The sequence below is a fragment of the Maylandia zebra genome, linkage group LG10 (genome assembly GCF_041146795.1).
Source record: "Maylandia zebra isolate NMK-2024a linkage group LG10, Mzebra_GT3a, whole genome shotgun sequence".
In the NCBI taxonomy this organism is placed as follows: domain Eukaryota; kingdom Metazoa; phylum Chordata; class Actinopteri; order Cichliformes; family Cichlidae; genus Maylandia; species Maylandia zebra.
In genome coordinates, this window is record NC_135176.1 from 25,346,966 (window position 1) to 25,371,353 (window position 24,388).

The window sequence follows — 24,388 nt, forward strand, 5'->3', positions numbered from 1 at the left end:
CACACAACTCATGCAATCTGCTCTCTCAGGCCTCTCAACCCATTACCTCCATATCTGAACCCTCGGAGTGTGACAAGAGCATGCAAGTCCAGCCATCCTTGAACTTACTTCCCGAAATACAGACACCACCCCCTGAGGAAATCTGTGCAACGACGCCCTCTGACCTACAAATTCCCTGCACTGAAAACACACCTTCACAAGATGCACCTGTTCTTTCCATCGACACGTTAACCCCTCCTCCTGAAGCAGAACCTTCGCTACCAGAAAGCATCGTCAAAGACAATGGTAGGACTATGTTTGTGTGCTTTTCTTTCTGAGGACACAAGTTCAGGTCAAGTCTCTGTGTAGACTGTGGTTGAAATATTATACGGTTAACTTTAAGATTTTCCTGCATTGGCGCTAAGAAGCCTGAACCATGACCAGAAATATGCAGATGTGTTGTAGACAGCGTTGTGGCCATAGGCACGGGTATCGACGTGCTCCTCTGCCATTTCAGTACTCATACCTTTCACACAGGGTCAACTTATACATGAACTCTTTTAATAAGTGCTGCTGAAGGTTCTACAAGTTAAAAGGTTCTTTCACTTGATAAGGGCAAGGCTTTTAAACTTCTCATTAGTGGTCATGATTGCCTTCAAATGGTAGTTTCTATTTGCCAGCATAAAAATAAATGTTTGACATCAGACAGAAAAGTCCTAGGAACTCAGTGAAGCTGTAAGAAGGATAATTGTAGATTTATAGAAGCTGTGGAGATCTATTGGAGTCCTTTCAAAACAACTGCAGATTCCATCATCAGTTCAAACAATTGTACATAAGTACACCTTATTTGGTTAAGTCACCACTTTGGATCTTCTGCTAGACCTTGTCAAACTGTCAGCCTCAGATGAGAGGAAGTTGGTTAGGACGTTCAGGAACAACCTAGGAACCATCAAAGGCTCAAGGCTGCTGTGAACTGGCAACTGGTGGAACACCAGTGTCGCTGTTCACAGTGAAGCCAGTTTTACATCGACACGGAGTGAGAGGATGCCGATCAAGAAAGAAGACCGTGCTCCAAAATCAACGCCTTCAAGCTCAACTGAAATTTGCAGTTGCCCAGGTGAACAAGCCAAATGCTTTTTGGAGGACAGTTTAAAGGTCAAAGACAAAGATTGAGCTGTTTGGCCTCTAGACAAGAGGCATGTATGGAGGATTAAATGTGGAGCTGTCAAACCACATAAGAACACAGTACCAACTGGTGCATGCATGGTGGCGGTATCATTGTGCTCTGGGGCGATTTTGCTGCCTGTAGTACATTGCACAAAGTGGATGGAATAATGAAGGAGGAGGACTTCGTCTTCACCATCAACAGCTAGACGCTTGAACACACTTGGACACAGTTTGGTGTTCCAACAGGACAATAAACCCAAACACACATAAAAACTGGTTTTAAATGGATAAAGAAGGCTAACATTAGGCTTCTGGAATAGCCTTCTGAAAGTCCCGCCCTCAACCATGTTGAAAATTTGTGGACTTAAACAAATATTAGTGGAGACGTATTTATATATTTGACCCTGTGTGGATTAAAGAAAATTAAAAATAAATTAAAAGCCCAAAATTACCGCGACATTCATGCCGCTGATAAGCAGTAATAAACCTGTAAGCACAACTGCACTTAAAGAAAGGCAAACAGAAATGATACAAGAACTTAGAGCTGGGCGATAGAACGATAACGATATGTATCGCGATATAACTTTTACTCGATAGAGAAATTAAGCTATCGCGATAGACCTCGCCGCTCTTGTCCTCTTAAAATAAAAAAAATAAAAAATAAAAAAAAGGTCAGCCAATCCAAACTAAGTAGCGCAGAGCCGAACCAATCACAGCCGCAGCGTCACGTCGCGTGACTTGTTACGTACAGCACAAGTGCCAAGCCACACGTGTGTTTGTTTGGGAAGCAGCCAGCGGGTAATGGAGGAAATGAGTGTGCCGACTAGAAAAATCAACCGAGCGTGACCGAAGAGAAAACAGATGATGGTTCCAACGCCGGAGAGATTGTCGAACGGAAGAGCCATAGAAGTTCCGTAGTGTGAAGGTATTTCGGCTATTTCAAGTCTGACAAAAAACAGAGTAGCGTGCACTGTAAATTGTGCCGAAAGCAAGTCTGGAAATACAATAAACTGGTGCATGCGTCACACTGTGCGCCACGTTATTGTTTCGGTGAAATGAATTTCTACAATACTGTTACTGTTAATTCTACTCTCTGCAGTGTTTAAATGCTTACATATACACACAGTTACTGTCCCTCCACACATACGACTCGGTTCTGCTTCTATGCCCCAGCTTTGTTTACTTTTTCCCACCGAGGCTTCTAGACTTCTGATTGGCCAACATTTCTGCACGGTTAGGAATCTAGCGCCACCTGCTGCTTTGGCATGTTCATAGCAGCGTTTTCCTTCATTTCTGCCTTTATGTGTGGACGGGATTATTTTTTAAAACGAAAACGGAAAATCTCCGTTTTCAAAAATACCCGTGTACGTGTGGACGTAGCCTCAGTCTCTGACTGGAAGCGCTAATTCGTCATTCGGCTTTTGTCAGACTAAAGTAACTGTTAAAACTGTTTGAAAAGCTAAGCTATACAACAAGGAGAGATTGAGAATTTCCTTTTAGTTCTCAGTTTATTTGATATTGACAAAAGTTAGTCAGTTTTGTCTGTTATTCTGTAAAACAAACTAAGATTTATTTTTAGAATTAATATTTTGTTTCTAAGTGGAATTGACAATTTAGTCTGTTTCGTTTGTTCTCTTTTGAAACTTAAACGCTTTAGCGGCTGCCTTTTGTGTAGTTTGCAATATTTGCCTTTATTTATCTGAAAAAGTCTCATGTTCCTTAAGTACATCTACCCTGTTGAACTTATTATGGGAAATAAATATTTCTGCTGATTATTTCACATTTTACTTGTGAGCAACGGCACATTTAAATCTTACAAATATAGTTATTTGGCTTATATCGTGATAGATATCGTTATCGCCTGAAATGAAAAAAACATATCGTGATATGAAAAAATCTCATATCGCCCAGCTCTACAAGAACTGGAACATGACAGGAATTCCCAAGAATTTGTAAGAATGAAGTTTGTGTTTTGTTTTAACAGGTTACAGTTCAGCGTGCAGTAAGTTAAGTGCTTAAAGTAAATACTGTCAGTAACACTGTAAAATGAGACCAGCTTAAGATGACTGGTTAAACAGGAGCTTTAACCAAATGAAGAGTAAATATTGTATTAAGCTTTATTCTTGTGCCAGTGATCTCATTACTGTAAACTATCAGTTATTATTAATAAAGCACTAGTTATTCACATATTTACACATACACAAGTATTTTAAGCACTTCCTGTCGAGCACACATAGATACAGTCAGAAGAAATGTGGGTTCATGCAGACCAGGGGAATAAACCACTGATGACCTAACCTACCTTCATCTCTTTGCTCTTGAATGCTTTGCTTCTTATATTGATTTTTATTGATTTTTATGCTGATTTTTTCCCTTTTTTCCGTGTGAGCTTACCTGCGATAACTTCTGGACACTTGTAGATCATTAGGACTAGAGTGTTCTTAACAGAAACAGCAACATTTTATGGTTACCTTGTCCTCAGCGCTCCGTGTGTCTGTGGCCTAGACACAGCTGAAGCCTGATTACAGCGTCTGGGCACCGAGCAGCCTCAATAGCCTGGAAAGGTGCTAACCGCTAGGCTAACTAGCAACAAGATGCCTTCCCTCTCCACAGATGACTACCACAGCCTCCTGCAGAAGATTGCAGTACTGGAGACAAAAATTCATCGCTTAGAAGTAAACGTGGAGGTAAATGGACTGTGTGGAAATGAAACAACCTTGCCTTTGATTCAAAACAATGGCGATGAGCAAGCTAGTACACAGCTAAGGAGCACAGATAACATGACCAAGAAAGTAGACTCTGTGCATTATTATAAATCCTCAAGTGATAATCCCCCCTTAGACTGTCTTGGTGCAAAACCAAGACATAAATCATGTCTCCTGGAAGGGGGAGGACGTATCACAGGCAGGGCACAGCGAGCTGAAATCTCTGAAACTGACTGGCCTTCACTTCCTACGAGACAGAGAAGCTCTTCTAGCCCTGTATACGGGAGGAAACAGGACTGGACAACCGTGAATAGGAAGGTTAACAACAAACCTCCAAAACAACTGAATGTGAAACTGCAGAACAGATTTGCTCCACTATCAAAGGACCCTGGATCTATATCGGACAACCATCCATCTAAAAGTAGCGAAGTAAGGTCCAAAAATCTTTTGAAAAGTAAAAGGCCACAGGGAAAGCTAAAGGCTAGGCCTGAAACTCTGATTGTGGGTGACTCTGCCGTAAAGGATGTACAAAGGATGTGCGGTAAGAACACTAAAGTCCTCTGCTTTCCTAACGATATGGTCAACAACCTGAAGGAGAGAATTCTTCAAATTGCAGATGAATATCCAACTGTGACAAACATTGTTCTGCATACAGGGTCAAACGATGTGTCCAAACAACAGTCGGAGGTTCTGAAACGGGACTTTACTGGATTATTAAATACTGTAAACTCTCTGAATGCAGCTGTATTCATCAGTGGACCTGTACCGCCGGTCAGAGGAGGAGACGAGAGATTCAGCAGGTTGTTTACACTGAATAAATGGCTTATATCAGCATGTGCTGATCACTCAGTGCATTTTATCGACAACTTTAATATTTTTTGGGAGCGCAGGCATCTGTTCAAAGCAAATGGATTTAATTTTAACAAGTCAGGGGTGAAACTGTTCACCTCCAACTTGTTTTATTCCATACGTCATCCATCCGTGCTTGGTGCCAAGGCTGAGATAAACGAGGAGTTATCTCATAAAGAGGAACAAACAGTACTCCAAGAACAGACAAAGCCCAGCAGAAACCTTGAGGAGGAGCTCCATTTGCCCCCACCCGGGAAGAGCCTCAGAAAGGAGAGACATCCATGGCATCTGAGGAAGAGCCTCAGAAAGGAGAGACATCTAAGGCAAGAAGAGGGGTCCCTATTTGCCTCCAACTCTCTCAACAACACCAACGACCAGGACAAGGGACCACGACCTTCCCCAGTCCCCCAAACCCCTGACAGGCCATCACCCTCCTCCCCCTCCCTTTCTCCCTCCTCCCCACACCTGAAATTCACTGAGGAGATGATGGAGCGGGTCAATGCTGGGCTCAGATCTACCCCCCGTCCCAATCCCTTTTTGTCCCCCATAAACCCCCCACCAGAGCGGCCAAAGGTTCGCCATCGAGCCCCACCCTCAACAGAGCAATCGAAGTCACATTTCCCAGCCTCGCCCCCCTTAGTTCCTCTTCATGCCCTGTCTCCGCAGTCTGATGCGTGATGTGTGAAGGGTCCGGGCTGTGAGGATTATGGCAGTGATGACTTTTCCCAGGAGAAGCTGGGACCCTGTTTACTAGAAGGTTTTAAAATTTCTGTACTTTTAGGTGACAGGAGACATGTGGCCTGGTCAAAACACAGAGAGCTGCACTCTAAAAGATCTTTAAACATAGTAAACATACCTTGTGTGCCACAGACTGCTCCCAAACACGAGGGGACAAGTAATACCTCTAAAACACTTAAGTTGGCTTTATTAAACATTAGATCTCTAGCTGGGAAAACATTTTTAATTAATGATTTAATCACTGAGCACAGCCTTGATTTTATGTTTTTAACTGAAACTTGGTTGGACCAAAGTAACAGTGGAGCTGTTCTCATCGAGACGACCCCTCCTAACTACAGTTTTATCAGTGAGGTCAGGGCGAGCAGGAGAGGAGGAGGGGTTGCTGTCTTATTTAATGAATCATTTCAATGTAAGCAGCTATCTCCTGGAAGTTTTCAGTCTTTTGAATATGTGGCTTTACAGCTGAAGGCCCCATCCAAAGTTGTGTTTCTTAATGTTTACAGGCCTCCCAAATACTGCACAGACTTTTTTAATGACCTCAGTGAACTGCTGTCTGTGATCTGTGTTGATTTTGACTGTGTAATTATTGCTGGGGATTTTAACATTCATGTGGACAACCCTCAGGACAAAGGGACTAAAGACCTGAGTAACACTCTGGGCAACTTTGGGCTGACTCAGCATGTAACAGAGGCCACACATAATAGAGGACACACTCTTGACCTACTGATCTCCAAAGGCCTGAGCATTTCAAAGGTTACTGTGTCTGATGTGGGCCTGTCTGATCATTACTGTGTTTTCTTTGAAAGTAAAATCTCAGCCCACACAAATATATCAACAACAGTGATCACAAAACGGTGTATAACTGAACACAGTAGTGAGATCTTTAACCAGGTCTTCCCATTAACACCTGACCTGTCCAGAGGGTCAGTCAATGAGCTCGTCAATAGCTTCAATGCTAACATGTTAAATGTAATGGACACTATTGCTCCCATTAAGGTGAAGGTTATCTCTGGAAGGAAAAAGTCTCCATGGAGAAACTCCACACTGGTGAAAAATGAAAAAAGAGAGTGTAGGAAAGCTGAGCGCAGATGGAGAAAAACAAACCTCCAGGTTCATTATGACATTTATAAAGAGAAACTTCACAATTATAATTTACAACTGAGGAATGCAAGGAGGTCCTACTTCTCTGACATCATCACTAAAAACAGCCATAATGCTCGGGTCTTATTTTCTACAGTTGACAGGCTAACAAACCCCCCTGTGTCAGTGGCAGCTGAACTTCGTTCGACCATGGCCTGCAATGACTTTGCCAAATTCTTCACTGAAAAAATCCAAAAAATTAGACAAGCAATTGGTACATCAACAGCAGATCCAGGATATGTACTGTGTCCACCAAAAAACTGTTTAAACACCATGAAACAGTTTCACCCTATTAACAGCAAAGACCTGGAGGACATCTTAGGTCAACTGAACTCCTCCTCCTGCTGTTTAGATGTCCTGCCAACAAGTTTTTTCAAAAAGGTCTCAAAGACTTTAGAGTCAGACCTGTTACAGATCGTCAACTTTTCTTTATTATCAGGTGTGTTTCCAGAATCACTAAAAACTGCTGTAATCAAACCTATACTGAAAAAGGACAATCTTGACAAGACACAAATGAACAACTACAGGCCGATCTCAAATCTCCCGTTTTTAAGTAAGATCATTGAAAAAGCAGTTTCTCAACAGCTCAGTTACTTCTTAAAACAGAATAATTGCTACGATGCCTTCCAGTCAGGTTTTAGACAGAACCACAGCACTGAAACCGCTCTGACCAAAGTGTTTAATGACATATGTCTGAATACAGACAGTGGAAAAATGTCAGTCCTAGTTTTACTGGATCTCAGTGCAGCATTTGATACAGTTGACCACAACATATTACTCAAACGACTGGAGAACTGGACAGGTCTTTCAGGAACTGTACTAAACTGGTTCAAAACATACGTAGAAAACAGGAAATACTTTGTATCAATAGGTAACTTCACATCTGAGCAGACAAGTATCACATGTGGAGTTCCCCAAGGTTCCATCTTGGGACCCCTTCTGTTTAACATCTACATGCTCCCACTGGCACAGATTATAAACAACAACAAAATAAACTATCACAGCTTTGCAGATGACACACAAATATATATCACAATGTCACCAGGAGACCGAGGCCCTGTACAGGCTCTTGGTAAATGCATTGAGGAAATCAATGACTGGTTGTGCCACAATTTTCTCCAGCTAAACAAAAACAAAACTGAGGTAATAGTCTTTGGCGCCAAAGAAAAACGATTACAGGTCACCAGAGAACTTCAATCTATACATCTAAAAACCACAAACCAGGCGAGAAATGTGGGTGTAGTGATGGATGCAGACCTAAACTTAGAAAAACACATTAAGACAATAACAAAATCAGCTTACTATCACCTCAAGAATATATCAAGGATAAAAGATCTGATGTCTCAACAGGACCTGGAAAAACTAGTCCATGCATTCATCTTTAGTAGGCTTGATTACTGTAACAGCATCTTTACAGGTCTACCTAAAAAATCAGTCAGACAACTACAGCTCATTCAGAACTCTGCTGCTCGAGTCCTCACTAAGACCAAAAAAGTGGACCACATCAGTCCAGCTCTGAGGTCTTTACACTGGCTGCCTGTCCGTCAGAGGATAGACTTTAAAGTTCTGATGCTGGCCTATAAAGCTCTGAATGGTTTAGGACCAAAATACATCAATGACCTCCTGACCCAGTATGAACCATCCAGATCCCTCAGGTCATCTGGATCCGGTCTTTTATCAGTTCCCAGAGTCAGAACCAGACACGGAGAAGCTGCATTCAGCTTTTATGCTCCTTATATCTGGAACAAACTCCCAGAAAGCCTCAGATCAGCTGAAACACTCAGTTTATTTAAATCCAGGTTGAAGACTCACCTGTTCTCAGCTGCATTTGAATAAAGCACCAAATCCACACTTTAAGCTTAAATTTCAAAACTTACATTTAACTACTGATTTTATCTACTGTTCTGATTTTATCTGTTTTGATTTTATATACTGTTGTTTGTTTGTTTGTTAATTAGTTAGTTTATTTGCTTGTTTTAATCAATTTTAAATCATGCTTTTTATTTGTTCTTGTTTCTAATGTCTCTGTAAAGCACTTTGAATCACCTTGTTGTTGAATTGTGCTATACAAATAAACTTGCCTTGCCTTGCCTTGCCTTGCCTACCTCCTGAGCCACACATAGCTGCTGCAAATGGCTTTTTAATGTAGGAAAAACCTTGAGAGTATTCCACAGAGAACCAGTCACTTTCTGTTTTGTAGCAGGCTGATAATAGTCAGTTTTTATCATCACTTATGTTATTTGGTTTGTATCCACTGCTCCTACAAATGTGTGACGGAGCAAACAAAGTCTAATGCAGGCTGTCAGTGTTTCCACACATGGACTTAAAAATTTTCTAAAGCCACATAAAACTTTGATTTACGGGTGTGTTGAAAACTTGTGATGGTTAATGCTAATCTGGCTGTGACACTTGTTTTTCCAGGAAGCGCTCCTGTGCTGGAGAAGAAGCGCAAAAGAAAACCCACTCAGAAGATCCTGGAATACTGCCTGGAGGCCGAGGCATCAACAGGCCTCAAGAAGAAGGTACAGCATGTTTAATGAGTGTACATTTATTCGTTTGGTGTAATGTATTTGTATGTGCCAGCTTATAAGATAGAGCTGTACATTTTATTTAGCGCAAAAAAATCCATTTACCTTCATAAAAGCATTACATCAGATTAGATTTTACTGAGTTAGCAATTATAATTAGAAAGAAAATCTTAGTTTCCTCCTATAGTATCAGTAGTACAGTGCCATGAAAAAGTATTTGCACATTTGTCATACTTAAATGTTTCAGATCATCAAACAGATTTTAATATTAGACAAAGATTGACATCTGTCAGTCTGGAAAGGATTACAGAGATATTTCCGAGGCTTTGGGACTCTGGCAAACCACAGTGAGAGCCACAGATGAAGGAAACTTGGAACAGTAATGAACCTTCCCGGAGGTGGTCTACCAAGACACTAATGACTCCCCACGGATGTCACAAAAGAACCTGGAACATCATCTAAGGAACTGCGGGACTAACTTGGCTCAGTTAACCCTTTAAAGCCGGTCGGAGCGGGCACGCTCCGTTTTGCCTATTTTTAAATCCCTGTAGAACCGGAACTAGCGCAATAATTTTTTTTGCATATGAAACCGGAGGAGTTGTACTTACATCTTATGCCATCAGCTTGTCCTAGGTCACGGTTTCCTTCCACATATAGCTTTGCAAATATTGCATAAAAAGCGCTTGCAGGAACAAAAACATAATATTCCAGAAACACGCTTTGCCGATCCGATCAGCTGTTCGTAACACTTCCCACATTGAAACAGACGTCAGCGCGAACGATCGCATGTACGCTATTTCCTGCCCGAAATCGGAAGTGACGTCATTTTCGTGGAAAATGTAGTTTTTTACTTGTAAGCCTTAAAAGCCTATACTGGTGTTTTTAGAAGTCATGTTTGACTTTATGCTTTTCTGAATAGTTTCTGGGATGCTTAGAACTCGAATTGCACTGCTGGAAATAGTTTATTTTGATACACATGCTGTTTTCTTTGCAAATTTGCATCATAGGATTGTTTTTTCGTTTTTCCTGCAGTATATAAAAATTGCTGTATCTCAAAAATAAAACTATGAAGACACTCAAAATAAATTTCCTGTTGTTGTAAACTATTTTTTGCAACTTTTTTGTATTTAAAATTTTGAGGGATAAACCTCTTAAATTTCTCCAAGTAGAAATATATGTAAAAAACAAAAAACAAAAACGATTTTCAATTTTTTTGTAGTTTATTGCACTTTTTTGCAATTAATGTAGTTACTATGGACTTAATGCATACATATTATTAAAATATGGGCTATAACAGTTGTATTGATGTATAGCAACTTGAAATGCTCCCAAAAATGGCTCTACAACATGTTAAAATATAAAGTAAGCTCTGGCAGACTTGGTTCTATGGTAGGTCTTAAAGGGTTAAGGTCAAAGATCTTATGCAAATATAAGAAAGAGACTGGGTAAAAATGGCATCAATGGGAGAGTTCAAGAGACACAGAAAACCACTGCTGACTAAACAGAACATAAAAGCTTATGACTCATTAAAAGTACTCTTATTATACAGGAGGATGATCCAAAACATGGCAGCAAGAAATCCTCTGAATGGCCAAAAAAGAAATAAAATGAAGGTTTTGGAGTACCTGAGTGAGTTCAGACTTTTATCCGATTGAGATACTTTGGCCTGACCTTAAACAGACCATTCATGGAATTGGAATTAAAATTCTGCAAAGAAGAGTGGACCAAAACTCCACAGTGATCTGAAAGCCTGATTGATAGTTATCACAAAGTACTTTACAAAGTAGTTCTTGCTGCCAAGAGTGGCACAACCACTTGTTAAGGGTTATTACTTTTTCACACAGGACTTAGCAGGTTTGGATAACTTTTTCTCCTTAATAAAAGAAATAATCATTTAAAAACTGTTACTCCATGACTCCAAGACAAAATTAGTGGTCAAAGCTCTCATTATGTTATCCACGGTCAGATTTAGTCACTCCTGCACCAGCAAGACATTGTTTTTATTGCAAGCTGTAAAGCAAATAAGTATAAGGAAAATTTTCAAAAATGCACCAGTGGGAATGGAAAGTTCCTTGGGTGATCTACTAACACTAACACTTTGTGTATGAACACTAATTCATACACAAAGATGCAGTCGGTTTATTGCGATAATTGTGAGCAGCATGGATTAGTGACTTAGAAACAAGCGCACCTGATGAGGGAGTGCAAGGGAGCGTTTAAAGCCCTAACAAAAATGAATCGTTGTAAGTTTGGATTTTACGGGTTTTTCTCTCTGAAAACAGTGTGGCAGTTACGATAAATGAGAGGAGGCTGAAGGGAGAGAATGCTTTACTATAACCGTGAACTCATTTGTTAGAAATAGGTGGGAACTGTGTGAGGTCCTGAGGCCTGAATCTCAGTTTGGAGTATAGGATTTTTCTGCACACCATTCAGGTCAGCTGTAGCGCAGATTTCAGGTTTATAGGGTGGAATAGTTTCTCCTCTGGATCAATCCTGCCTCCACCTGAGCTGTGAGAGATATCTCTGATAATACAAAGTGGAGAGAGTTGTAAGCAGCATGTAAGAACTGATGATCTGATGGTCAGACAGATGTCTTTACCTTCCTAAATTCAGTCTGATGCTTGGTCATAGTTGATGTTCAGTTATAGTCAAATAATAGAAACTTGCCACTGTGTTGAAAAAACCTTAGAAACACCAATGTGCATGTAGGCAAATGCATGACCGATGCACTGTGCTACTTAAATAAACAGCACTGCACCACGGGCATTAGAAACATTAGAATCCTTTTTCAGTCCAATAAAAACAACGTAGGGATGTTTGATTGGCCTCCGGTCACAAACATAAGCACCGGTTGAGTGTTTCCAGTCATTCCAGCATTTAAGAGATGATGGAGGGTTAATCCTCCCACACGTGTTTAGTTAAGATGTTTAGTTAAGCGCATCTAAACACGCATTATGTTAAGAGCTTCTTAAAGTCTGGGGCTTTCAAATAATGAAGTGTATTTCATTTTATGTAAGCTTTGCTTTGAGTTATAAATAACAAACATAAGTATAAATAATACAAGTAAAGGATTTATGCTGTGGAGATGAAGCTGAGACTATGAGATGATCAGATTATTTCAGATTATTGTGTAGTTAAAAAACAAACAAACAGATAAACAATTTTATAGAGCCAAAAGTGCCTTTAAAGATTAAAAGTGTTTGTTTTTAATTGAATTTATTTGTTTTTAAATATTTTATTTTAAACATCACTCACCTTACATTCAATCTCAGCTAAGAAAAGAAGTCAGTGACTTTCAAAAACAAAATAAAACTTTGACAGCGTGTAGTTCTTCCCTGATCCTCTGTGTATCACTCCTAAGAATGTCTTTAGAACTGATATCGTGTAGATGAGCACCCCCAGTTTCCCCAGCAAGAGATGCGTGGAGCCTCTACTTGAGGTTGAAGTTTCTCTCAGAGCTCCCTCGTGGTCTTGTTCAGAAGTGAGACAAGACGGAGATGGAGATCAACAGATGGACTGGTGTATAAATCCAGTTTTCTGTGGTGAAGCGAGAGCAGATTAAGATCACAAATACAAGTGTTGAAAAGGCTCTGAAGAGAGGCTGGGCTCACCTTTAGAGACAGGACTCAATCACTCAGGAGGGGCTCAGGGTACAGCTGTTGATTCCTCCACATCGAAATGAGCCAGTTGAGTTGGATCAGCCATGTGACTAGGATGCCTCCAGGACATCTCCTAGATTAAGTGTTTTGGGCTTGTCCTACATGCTGGAGGGATTATGTCTCTCCACTGGCTTGGAATCTTTGTGTCCCCCGAGAAGAGCTGGAGGAGGTGTGGGCATCTCAGACTGATGCCCTTTCCAACCTGGCTGGAATAAACGATGGATGGATGGGCATGGATGGAGGATTCTAGCCTTAAAATGCTTTTGAGAATTGCAGATAAGAGCTACAAACAAAGCAAAAAAAGAAACTTTTTTTTGTTTGATAGACTAAAACAATGTTGGTTTAACTGCAGTCATTTTTGAAAGTGTTCCTCTTTGTTCCAGGTCAAAACACTGAAGACTAATCCACCTCCAACTCCTCAATCTGGTCAGTGAGTTTTCGTAAAGCCTTCTAAATTACACTGTAGTGTGCGGTATCTCATCCAGGACTACTTTTATTTAACTTAACAGTAGGTAGCAGGCCTATATCTGTATTAGAGGCAGGCTTATAAAGACATGCTTGATCAGAGGATTATTACTCATCTGCCACTTTTTCTTCTTCTCCTCCACTTGCCCAGTTTTCAACTCTTTGGGAATCACATTAATAGTGTAAAAATACAATTTTATGTCTGTGTTATCTTTGGTATTTTCCATAGTTTTTATTAAAGAAATGAGAACAAATAGTGTTTTTGTGACAGACCGCTAGTAACAAAGTGTCCAGAAATACAATTTAGAATTAGTGCTTTACTAAATTATCTGTTATATGTCGACACGACACACATCATCCCTTGAGTTTTGTATATTTATGCTTGACTGACTCATAGGTCAGTGTTAGTGATGGCTTAGAAAACAAAACAAACAAAACATGAGTGGAAAAGCAGCAGATTTAGAAAGGAGAAAATATAATAGGTAATTAAATGTTGTAAATGAAATAAAATAATCATTGTGTACATGTTAAATCTATAAAGTGTAATTACATTATTTGTTCAGTGGGTTTCAAACATTTTATGACACAGAAGAAGAAGAAGTTAACATAAAAAAAAATTCCAAGTCACCAGATTTTCTTTTTTCCTTGTAAATTAAATTTGGGAAAGCAGCCAACTAAAATACGCTCTGAGGAGTCCAGATGAATTTACAGCCAAGCGTATTTAATCTGCACAGTTAATGTAATTTAATATGATGCTAAGAGGAAGTCCTTGTTGTTATGAGTTGAAAATCTTGAAAAGCTAGTTTTTCTGTCTTACTGTTTCAAATATGGTTTTCTTCCACATAGACTGCTCAGCACCACCCCTAAAATCAAAGAGTAAGCCACTTCCAGCATCAGAGTCCACACCGGCAACGACCTCTGACCTCTGTACACCCACACCTTTGGTTCAGACCAGCACTCCTGCACCTTCTGCTCCAGAGCAGTCTTCGCCAGAACCCGGACAGGAGGAGACGGCACCAGCCGATGTCGACGATCCTCAACCGGACGACGGTAAAGCCGAGGACATCAAAAAGGACGGAGCAGAGTCAGAGGTTGGTCAGCTTTACTTTTTTACGTACAGCAATAATTAAAATTGTTGCTATGCAACAGCAAAGTCCTGCTTTGTCTCCTCAGGGTGAACCATCCAGCCTGGACAACAGTTTCTGCTCCATGAAGGACGACTTGTCACTGTGTGACGACTCACTTTTACCTACGAGGAAGATCATAGGGGACCGAGGAGGCCCGGCTTCCATGAAGGAGAACATATGTCAGGTGAGCTTTCAGCAGTTTAGTGACAAAAAGATCCCTAGAAATGTGTCCAGAAGCTCCATAAGAAAAGGTTTCATTTTAGCAGTGATAGATTAGAACGCTACTTGTGTCTTTACAAGAAGCTCTACAGCGACTTCTCTGCTGCTGTATTCAAACATTTTATCACAGCTTCCATTTCTGTTCAGTTCATTACTTTATGGTCAGATCTAAACAACAGTTAGCAGACATTAGATGTTTTCCTCTAAAAACTCTGAAGCCTTCATATCCACCTCGCAAACCATGCATACATGAGACGTAAAGTTCCCTCTCTCTGAGTCATTCAAGTTATGCTATGATCTCTGCTCAGGTGTGTGAGAAGACCGGGGAGCTGCTGCTCTGTGAGGGTCAGTGTTGTGGCGCTTTCCACCTGCCCTGCATATCTCTGGCCGAAGCACCGAAGGGGAAGTTTGTCTGTCCAGAGTGCAAATCAGGTAAAAACTAAACAGCTGTTCCCTGATGTCAGTAGAGCCTATAATTTAATTCTTGATGTGTGAATTTTCCAAATGTAAAAATCACTACAAAAGGTCAGACTGTAAAGTCTAAAGATGTTCTAGCATAAGAAATATCCAAGCGTTTGGATTTTTCTTCACTCCCCATGTTGCCTTAATCCACAACGGGTCACCGCAGTGGGTGGACTTTTATTTTTTATTTTTTGTGTCTGCTCCCAGGATCAAACTGGGAATCTATGTAAACCACTACACATAGACCACTACGCAAATTTATTTATTGTTATTATTTATTTATTATTTTTAGTTTTCAAAATTTTTCTTTATTTTTGGTTTCAATTTTATTTCTGTTTGTAAGACTTTTTAGTCTGTTTTAGCAATCATTAAATAATTTTTTTTTAAATAATTTAAAAAAAAATGCCTGTCATGTTTGCCATTTTATTTATTTTTGTTCATACAATGGAAAAACATGTTTAGTATTGAAATCATGTCTAGCATGGGAAGTTTTAAACAAATAGTTCACGATTAAAAACAGATTTAAAAAGAATTGTTAAAATAATCATAGTTTTATTAGGAATTATAGTTTTATTTATATATATTTTCCCAGTCATTTGTGTTCATTGCATCCTGGAAGCGATTAGAGGGAGAATTGAGGCCACTTATTATCTGCTGTTTTCATTTTGTTAAATTAATATGAAGATATATTTTTTTAGGTGATCATTTAAACCTGTGACTTTTCCTGTGTCCAGGACTCCACACCTGCTTTGTGTGTAAAAAGCGCGGTGAGGATGTGCGGCGCTGCATGATCCCTGTGTGCGGGAAGTTTTATCATGGCGAGTGCATCGCCAACTACGCCCCGACCGTACCCGTGAACAGAGGTTTCCGCTGCTCCATCCACGTTTGCCTCACCTGCTTCATCGCTAATCCCAACAGCTCCAACATCTCTAAAGGTAATCAGAGGACGCTCAGACCGCACCTTCGCTGTAATCACCCGTCTTGCGCCGTGGCATTTACTCTCCTCTTTACGTCTACAGGTCGGCTGGTACGTTGCGTGCGCTGCCCGGTTGCCTATCACGCTACAGATCTTTGTATGGCAGCGGGCAGTGTTGTACTCTCCAACAACAGCATTGTCTGTCCTAACCATTTCACCCCCCGCCGCGGCGTCAAGAATCACGAACACGTGAACGTCAGCTGGTGCTTCGTCTGCACTGAAGGTACAGATGCGAAAGGAAACTCCAGACCAGACTAAACTGGTTTTGTTGCTGAGCTGTTTTCTTCACCTCAGATTTATATTTTATTTCACCTTACGGTTACGAATTACAGTCAGGTGGAAAATAAAGTACCGGTAAGGTTTTATGTCAGGATATTAATAAATCATCTGGTTCTCACAAAGTATTTTACGATCACCAACACGTGGCATATGTCACTGTCATTATTTATTTAACAAAAACTGAACCAAAATCCAGAATTACTGTATGAAAAACTTAAGAATACCTTTTATTGTTTCCACAAGAACTAAGATTTTTGTTTAATTCATCATCATCGTTGTTTCAAAGGCTAGAGCTGAAGACCAAATTTCTGCTCTAAGGTAAACTTTCAAACTGGTCCAAAAACATGCAAAATCCACTGGAGATGCAGCCTCAACAGGCAGAACAGCGTTTAGTGAAATACAGTTTTAATACATTTAAAAACATGGACAAAATTGAAGTAAAATAGACATAAAGCACCCAGAAAGGGTTAGGCCATAGACTCATTTGGACATAATCAAAGACCCAAGGCTCTTGGGAGCTCCCACTTTTTTAGGAATGGAAGTTTCCAGTTTTGGTCTGCTCTGGCAGGTGTTCTGGAAAATTTAGTATTTTCCAGTGTCTCATTGTTTACTACACCCAGTGGGATAGTGCCACAGAGTCCAACGGACTCCCACAAAATCACCACAGAGTCCCGCAGACTCTGTGGCAGCCAAGCCAAGTAATGATCTTAGAGAAGCAGTTGTTACTGCCTATCTGTCTGGGAAGGGTTACAAGTAGATTTCCAAACAATTTAAAGACCATCATTCTACCGTGAGAACGATCATTCACAAGTAGAAACTGAACACAGCTGCCAAACTTCCCAGAAGTGGACATTCCAGCAAATTTACCCCAACGTTGTTTAGCAAAACTGCAAAAAGCCCAAGAGCTGCATGTCAGACTCTCAAGGCCTCACCTGAAGTTCTTGATGGTACAATTTGAAAAAAAGAATGAACAAGTATGGCTTGTTTTGAGAGGTTTGTAGGAGAAAGAACATGGCACTACAGCTCAGTTTTCGCACAAGTCGGATCTGAACAAACCACAAGACTACTGGAATAAAGACCTTTGGATAGATGAGACCAAAGGGGAGATGTTTGACTGTAATGCGAAAAACGAAACAAGCCAATCAGCTGGAACATCTTATACCAGCTGCTGATGGTGGAAGTGTGATGATTTGGGCTTGTTTTACAGCAACAGGACCTTAAAGTCATTGAGCCAACCATAAACTCCTCTGTATACATACAGAGTACATATAGGACTAAATGTGAGACCAGCCGTCTGACAAGCTTTAGCTGTCAGACGGCTGGCTTCATGATTCATTGATGAGAGGTTAATGCAATGCTGTCCCTCCTCCTGTGCTCCAGGGGGCAGCCTACTCTGCTGTGAGTCCTGTCCTGCTGCATTTCATCGGGAGTGTCTGAACATCGAGATGCCCAAAGGCAGCTGGTACTGCAACGACTGCAAGGCCGGGAAGAAGCCTCGCTATAAAGACATTGTATGGGTCAAAGTTGGGCGCTACAGGTCAGCTATGACCCACAGAGTCTTTTAAATCTGAAAAGTCAGACGCACGTCATCAAATCCTTTATTCTCCCATTTTCTGCTCCATAAGGTGGTGGCCGGCAGAGGTCAGCCATCCCAAAACAATCCCAGAAAACATCCAGAGAATGAGGCACGATGTCGGCGAGTTCCCCGTTCATTTCTTCGGCTCCAACGACTACCTGTGGACCTACCAGGCCAGAGTCTTCCCTTACATGGACGTGGACGCCAACAGCAAGGAAAAGATGGGTAAAGGGGTTGATGCGACCTACAAAAAAGGTAGGCAAAAGTAAAATTTGTCCTTTGATCGGTTTGATATCATGGTTTGTGTTTGCGATCGCTGACTTTTGACGTCCTTCCTCAGCTTTGGAGGAGGCGGCTGTGCGGTTCCGTGAGCTGCAGGCAGAGAAGGAGCTTCGGCAGCTTCAAGAGGACAGGAAGAACGACAGGAAGCCTCCTCCATACAAACACATTAAGGTAATGGAGGTGCCTTTACTTTGAAATCAAGCTGCTTAAATCACAAAGAAACTGTAAAAAGCTTTCTTCATAAGTTGACTTAAAAAATGAGGTTTGATTGTAATGCTCGGTGATGAGTGATACACACCTTTCTGACTCATTCAGGTTAATCGACCAATAGGAAAGGTTCAGATCTTCACTGCCGACCTCTCAGAGATCCCCCGCTGTAACTGCAAGAAGACAGATGATAGTCCATGTGGGATGGACTCCGAGTGTATCAACCGCATGCTGCTCTACGAATGCCATCCACAGGTACCGAAACACCTTCATCACGCTCATGCACAGCTACAGATGGATTCACTGACTGATCCAAATCATTGAATTCAGGTGTTCCAGTCACTTCGATGGCCACAGGTGTATTAAATCATACAGACTGCTTCTACAAGTATTTTAATCCAGTTAGTTTGGTTTCATTTTTTTCTAGAATTTTATTGTACAAGGTGCATGATCTAAGTGTTTTTAGTTATTTAGTGAAATTTTCTACTTTCAGGATGTTAAGAAATGCGTTTAAAAATCTACTATGCTGCCACCAATAGCTGTGCTTGACCAATTGGAGTTTAGTGGGGCTAAGACGTAATAGTTGTATTGCTCCAGATCTTCTAAAGTTGAATCGGGAACTTTAGCGGCTGCCTGCCCTGGACTTTGCAGCCAGGTGTCGAGTATCTGACCGAGGCCGCTTCTTTACTTGCAGGTTTGCCCGGCGGCCGAGCGGTGCCTCAACCAGGCGTTCACCAAGCGTCAGTACAGCCAAGTAGAGATCTTTAGGACGCTGTCTCGAGGCTGGGGGCTCCGCTGTGTCCATGACATTAAGAAGGTAACCGCAGTGCTGCTGCTGTTGCTGCTGGAATTCCCATCATAAGCCAGGAGTGAATGATCCACGTTTCCCGTATGTGTTTGTTCTCTCAGGGTCAGTTTGTGAGCGAGTATGTCGGGGAGGTGATCGATGAGGAGGAGTGCAGGTCGAGGATCAGACACGCTCAGGACAACAACATCTGTAACTTCTACATGTTAACTCTTGACAAGGTACGACTCAGAGCCACGTGTGTTTTTAGGGTGTTTTCACATTAGCCTGTTACGTTCAGTTCACTTATGCAGGTGTGTACACATTAATCGCAAAACAACTGCACCAAGACCCTTCGGAGGAGGAGGTCTCATTCAGTTCCTAACCGATTCGTTTATGGTGTGAAAGTGATCAGACCTCAACCAACTATCAGGTGAACGTTGGAAGTTTAAATTAACATCTTCCCGTAGCCACATATATTTTGCATTCTGGGATGCAACAGGGTAACTTCGATGTACAAAGGTCTGTATGGGCTGGCAACCAGCTGTAAAATGTAAATTATCGTTTCATCATATCTTCCCTAATAACTAAGTGGAAAGAAACCAAACCACAGGAAAATACTTCAAGTTTACAAACCCATTAACTAGGGCTGTGCGATATGACCAAAATCTCATATCCCGATATAAGACATCTATCGTCCGATAACGATATAAATCACAAAAATTTAACATTTTCTGTAAATTCTGTGAATCTCGCGCAGCTCGACTTGCGGGAAGTGTTTCCAGCTGGGCGTCATGTACCTGGAGTCGAGTGTTGTAACCGATGCATGAAACGATACATTTTTAGACATAAGTTGTAACAGCCGCCGTTTTCTTTGTGAGTATTTATTACACAGCGTGCTGCGTTTGAGTCTAAGGTTTATTTTTTTTAGCACCTGACGGCTCTATGTTGCTTTTCATCGGAAAACACTCTGCATCGTCTTTCATATGATTCAGTTTATTTTGAAAAGTCTCAACAGGATCTTGAGCTTTATTGTGAAAGGTTTATGTGGAAAATAAACAAGCGGACACGTGATGCTGTTACCTTGTTGCTAACGACAAGGCATTAAAACAAGCGCTTGTCTGTCTGTAGTGTGGTTATATTAAATATAAGAGAAAGAGAGAACTTTAAGAAAATAATATAGCCACTACAGTGACCATCAAAACGATGAAAAAATATTGCCATAAACAGTTTATTTTGCGACACCACGAAACAAATGATAGCGTAAAATGAAACATTAGACGTCATCCGATACATATCATTATATCGAAAAGCCCTACCATTAACTGATTTGGACCAGAGTAAATGAACTATAACTGTGAAAACGCTGCTAACCTCAAGAGCAACCCTATTCAAGACTACAGAATGCACTAACTGAGGTTTTGCAGCTACGTGGCCGCTTACTACATGACATTAACTTGTCAGTTATTATGAATGTGTGACAATCATGGTGGCCATGTTGGATCAAGTGAATAAGGCCCCAGTCACATTGGGTCAGAGCTCAGTTAGTGGCCTCCCCAACTTTGTCTAGTAACTGGTAGTGTCGTTTTTCTTTTTGAGCGAGTATAGAGGATAAAGTGGTCAATGTAGTTCTGAGGAGAAATAACAAGTGCATCAACATTAACCAAGGACTTGAGCCTTAACAGGGAACACAGAAGAGTGTTTAAAGCAGTCCAAATTATGGTTTAAGAAAAAAAAACAGTAGCAAACTGCCACATGGTTAGATTAAATCTAATTAAGATCTAAAATTATTCACTTACACAGAACAGCTTTGGAGTAAAGCCTCTGAACATGAATGGCTTTCCTACATCTCTTGTTTCCTGCCGTCTCTTTTTTTCAATCAATACCTCCTGATAGGTATGAATGCACTTCTAACAGAATCGTGTGTTTGGTAGTTTTAACCTTGTTACCAGCAGTAGATGCTTTCTTGGCACTTTGGAAATTTCATGGCCAGACCTGTGTTTGAGTACAGGTTATAGCTACAACTTCAAACTAGAGACCTATACAGTAATTAAGTTTAATTTAATTTCTTGTTGGATGACTTTGTGTTTTAGGATCGGATCATTGATGCTGGGCCGAAGGGGAACGAGGCACGCTTCATGAACCACAGCTGTCAGCCAAACTGTGAGACGCAGAAGTGGACGGTGAACGGTGACACCCGGGTGGGACTGTTCGCTCTCATCGACATTGCCGCAGGTTCGCCGCCTCTTACAGATCAGAAGATAGAAGTTGTTTCTATCTTGATGTTTGGTGATGCCAGCAAGCCACTCTCACTCATTTGTGTTTATCCTTTCAGGCACAGAGCTCACCTTCAACTACAACCTGGAGTGTTTGGGCAACAGGAAGACAGTGTGTAAATGTGGAGCATCAAACTGCAGCGGCTTCTTAGGCCTCAGGCCAAAGGTGAGAGGAGGGACACGCCACAAAAATTAATAACCACCTGTGTGTGTTTGGGAATAACCTACTCCTCTGCTCTCTGAACCAGAACAACCCCCCGCCTGATGATAAAGATCGCAAGCTGAAGAGGAGAGGTCACGGCAAGAGGAAGAAAAAGGTGGTGTTGACCAAAGAAAGGGAGGACGAGTGTTTCATCTGCGGAGACGGAGGACAGATGGTGTCATGTAAAAAACCTGGATGTCCCAAGGTTTACCATGCAGACTGCCTGAACCTCACCAAGAGGCCTGCAGGTCAGTGACTTAATTTATTTAGGATTTTCTCTAATCCACACAATATCACCCAGTTTTTATGAAAATAAAATGTAGGATGGTCCCAAAACAGATCTATGCCACCAAATGTTTATTACAGCTGGTGGAAATGTTGTTGTGGTCCTCAGTGAAATAAAGATTCCTTAATGTTCTTGCATTTGTTGTAGGTCGGTGGGAATGTCCGTGGCACCAGTGTGACATATGCAGTAAGGAGGCTGCGTCCTTCTGCGAACTGTGCGTCAGTTCCTACTGCTGCCAGCACCGTGACGGCCTGCTCTTCATCTCCAAACTGGACGGCAAGCTGTCCTGTAGTGCCCATGACCCCTGCGGGGAACCGCTAGAAGCAGGCGAGATCCGAGAGTACACACCCGAACCCACAGCCCTCACCTCAGGGCTGGGCATGGCGGTCATTCCCTCCTCTGCTACTAACACTACCTGCAACGTTAACCCGACTGCCAGGAGGGCCTGGGACGTAAGCACCGGTGCCGGCATGTGCGCGTCAGAGTCCTTTCCTGCTTTTTCCATCCCAGTACCTATCACTATTCCCGTCGCAGCTCCTGCAACGTCGCCTCCTCCCAGTAGTTCTGATGCTCCCAGCAGCCCGCACGTGTTCGACCTCCCCCACTACTCGCCCATCTCCTCATATGAGGAGGAGAGGGATGTCTTGGAGGAAGACCTGTTGGCTGAAGAAGAGGAGGAGGAGGAGGAGCTGTTGGAAGAGGGTGATGCAGAGAGGCATAAATCAGACACTAGTGAAGACGACAGAGAGACGGTAATGGAGGAGGAGGGGGTCGAATACCTGGAGCTCAAAGATGAAGAAGAAGAAGAGGAGGAGGAGGATGAAGAAGAGGAGTGACGCACAGAGGATCATTATTTACAGAGTCACTACAGTGAGGAAGCACATGGAGGTTACTCAGTTACAGTCACTGTTAATGTTCAGTATTCAGTTGGATGTATGGAGGGGCTTTTAGGAGAAAACTACATTTAAAAAAATAAACAAATTGTGAGGTTTATAAATAAAAAATATAATATAATATAATTTATGTATACACTGACACACATCCAACAATTTTGCAGTTTATTTATGCTTGCATTACATGTAGTTTTACCCTGGTAATCACTCCCTACCTCCATCTACACACCTGCTACGAGTGCACAAAAACTATCCGGACCCGGGACATCAATCATGAGACTTGGAAACACATTTCGTCTTTTTTTGTTTTGTTTTCTCACATGTTTGTTGGAGGTGTAGGTCAGGTGTCCTATGAAGCTTTGTGCGGTTAGAGGCAGATGTTTTATGCTAGAAAAGAGAGTCACAGCTGGGCTCGGTTTGTGACTTCTACTGAGTTAAATCGGGATTATGTTTACATCCGTGCAGTTTGAGGCCGTGTCAGAAAAACGTTGTATTTGTCTAGAATTAAACTAGCTGAAGTTCTCTGTGTCCTTTTTAAAGCTTTTCTTTCTAATCTGAACACTGTTGAACCACCACAACCAACTCGCCCTTGTGGTCCAGTTGTCGGGACGCACGATGCTGGCAACACCTGCCACAAAGGCCCGAGTCAACGTACACGCAGGACTCCATATCCTGGGAATATTAATTGTTGCTTATATTAAATCCACTCTCCTCTCCATTTCCAGTTCTTCATGATGACTCACATCAATTAGTTGGTGCTTCAAGATCCAGGACTACCAGTGAAGATATGACAGGCTGCCTGGAGTAGTCTTAACCATGCCAACTTTGTCTTTCCTGGTGTTGTTGGGAAAAACAAAATGCAGTATAATGGAATCAACTGTTTTTTAATACATGTAGATTTGGTTTGCAGCTACAAATAGACTCTAGATTCGAACATTTCATGCCAAAAAAAAAAGATTAACTGTTTGAAAGTTAAAGTGTGAAAGATTTCGTGCCATCCTGGGACATTCAGCTCCACTGTTGTTGGACTGCAGGCTCACGTCGTCCAACAACTAATGGTGTGCAACGCGAAATGAACGCTCAGCCTTGCCCTTGCAGTCGGAAAGAAAAGGTAGCACTCAGTTGGCTCCAGTGTGTGTGCTGTGCTCTGTAGTCATTATTTATTCGCTGGTCTGTGACGCACAAACGGTGACGAGGGAGGGAGGGAGAGCGGCGGGGTCGATGCCCTCCTCCCTCGTTCTTGACCCCCGCACTTCTCGGGGAAACAAAAGTCTTTCGGAGGGAGCAAAAACGTTTGAAACGGCGGACTCCTGTCACCACGCTTGCACTTGGGTATGTGTTCTTGCCACGTTTCGCTCTGTCTTCAAGCTTAATATTGTCTGTGTGTTATCTGCCAATGCCTTAGAGTGTATTTCTTTGGAGATATTTTTAAGGAACAATGTCACCCCTGTGAGAGCCAAGTTTCCCTACTAATGCCTTTTTACAGTTGCCCAACAAGAAATGTCTCATTCCAGTGTAATTATGTTAGATCTCAACCACTGACCTGTCAAAACAACTGCTATATAAATATATAAGAAGACATGAAATAA

General features: G+C 41.6%; 1 protein-coding gene across 4 annotated transcripts in view; it reads left to right on the forward strand.

Moving 5' to 3' along the window:
• nsd1b (nuclear receptor binding SET domain protein 1b) overlaps positions 1-24,388 on the forward strand; it is a 40,302-nt gene extending 15,914 nt beyond the window's left edge. For 3 of the 4 annotated variants that reach the window (XM_014409251.2, XM_014409252.2, XM_014409250.2), the window contains 18 exons: positions 30-285; positions 9,000-9,100; positions 13,149-13,191; positions 14,077-14,321; positions 14,404-14,541; positions 14,885-15,008; positions 15,773-15,973; positions 16,058-16,237; positions 17,674-17,830; positions 17,919-18,124; positions 18,210-18,322; positions 18,467-18,613; positions 19,053-19,175; positions 19,268-19,384; positions 21,236-21,377; positions 21,478-21,584; positions 21,667-21,868; positions 22,054-24,388. In XM_014409251.2, the coding sequence (XP_014264737.2) occupies positions 30-285; positions 9,000-9,100; positions 13,149-13,191; positions 14,077-14,321; positions 14,404-14,541; positions 14,885-15,008; positions 15,773-15,973; positions 16,058-16,237; positions 17,674-17,830; positions 17,919-18,124; positions 18,210-18,322; positions 18,467-18,613; positions 19,053-19,175; positions 19,268-19,384; positions 21,236-21,377; positions 21,478-21,584; positions 21,667-21,868; positions 22,054-22,742 (3,291 nt within the window). In that variant the 3' untranslated portion in view covers positions 22,743-24,388. The remainder of the gene's footprint in view (positions 1-29; positions 286-8,999; positions 9,101-13,148; positions 13,192-14,076; positions 14,322-14,403; positions 14,542-14,884; positions 15,009-15,772; positions 15,974-16,057; positions 16,238-17,673; positions 17,831-17,918; positions 18,125-18,209; positions 18,323-18,466; positions 18,614-19,052; positions 19,176-19,267; positions 19,385-21,235; positions 21,378-21,477; positions 21,585-21,666; positions 21,869-22,053) is intronic. The other variant, XR_013100627.1, reaches the window with a different exon arrangement.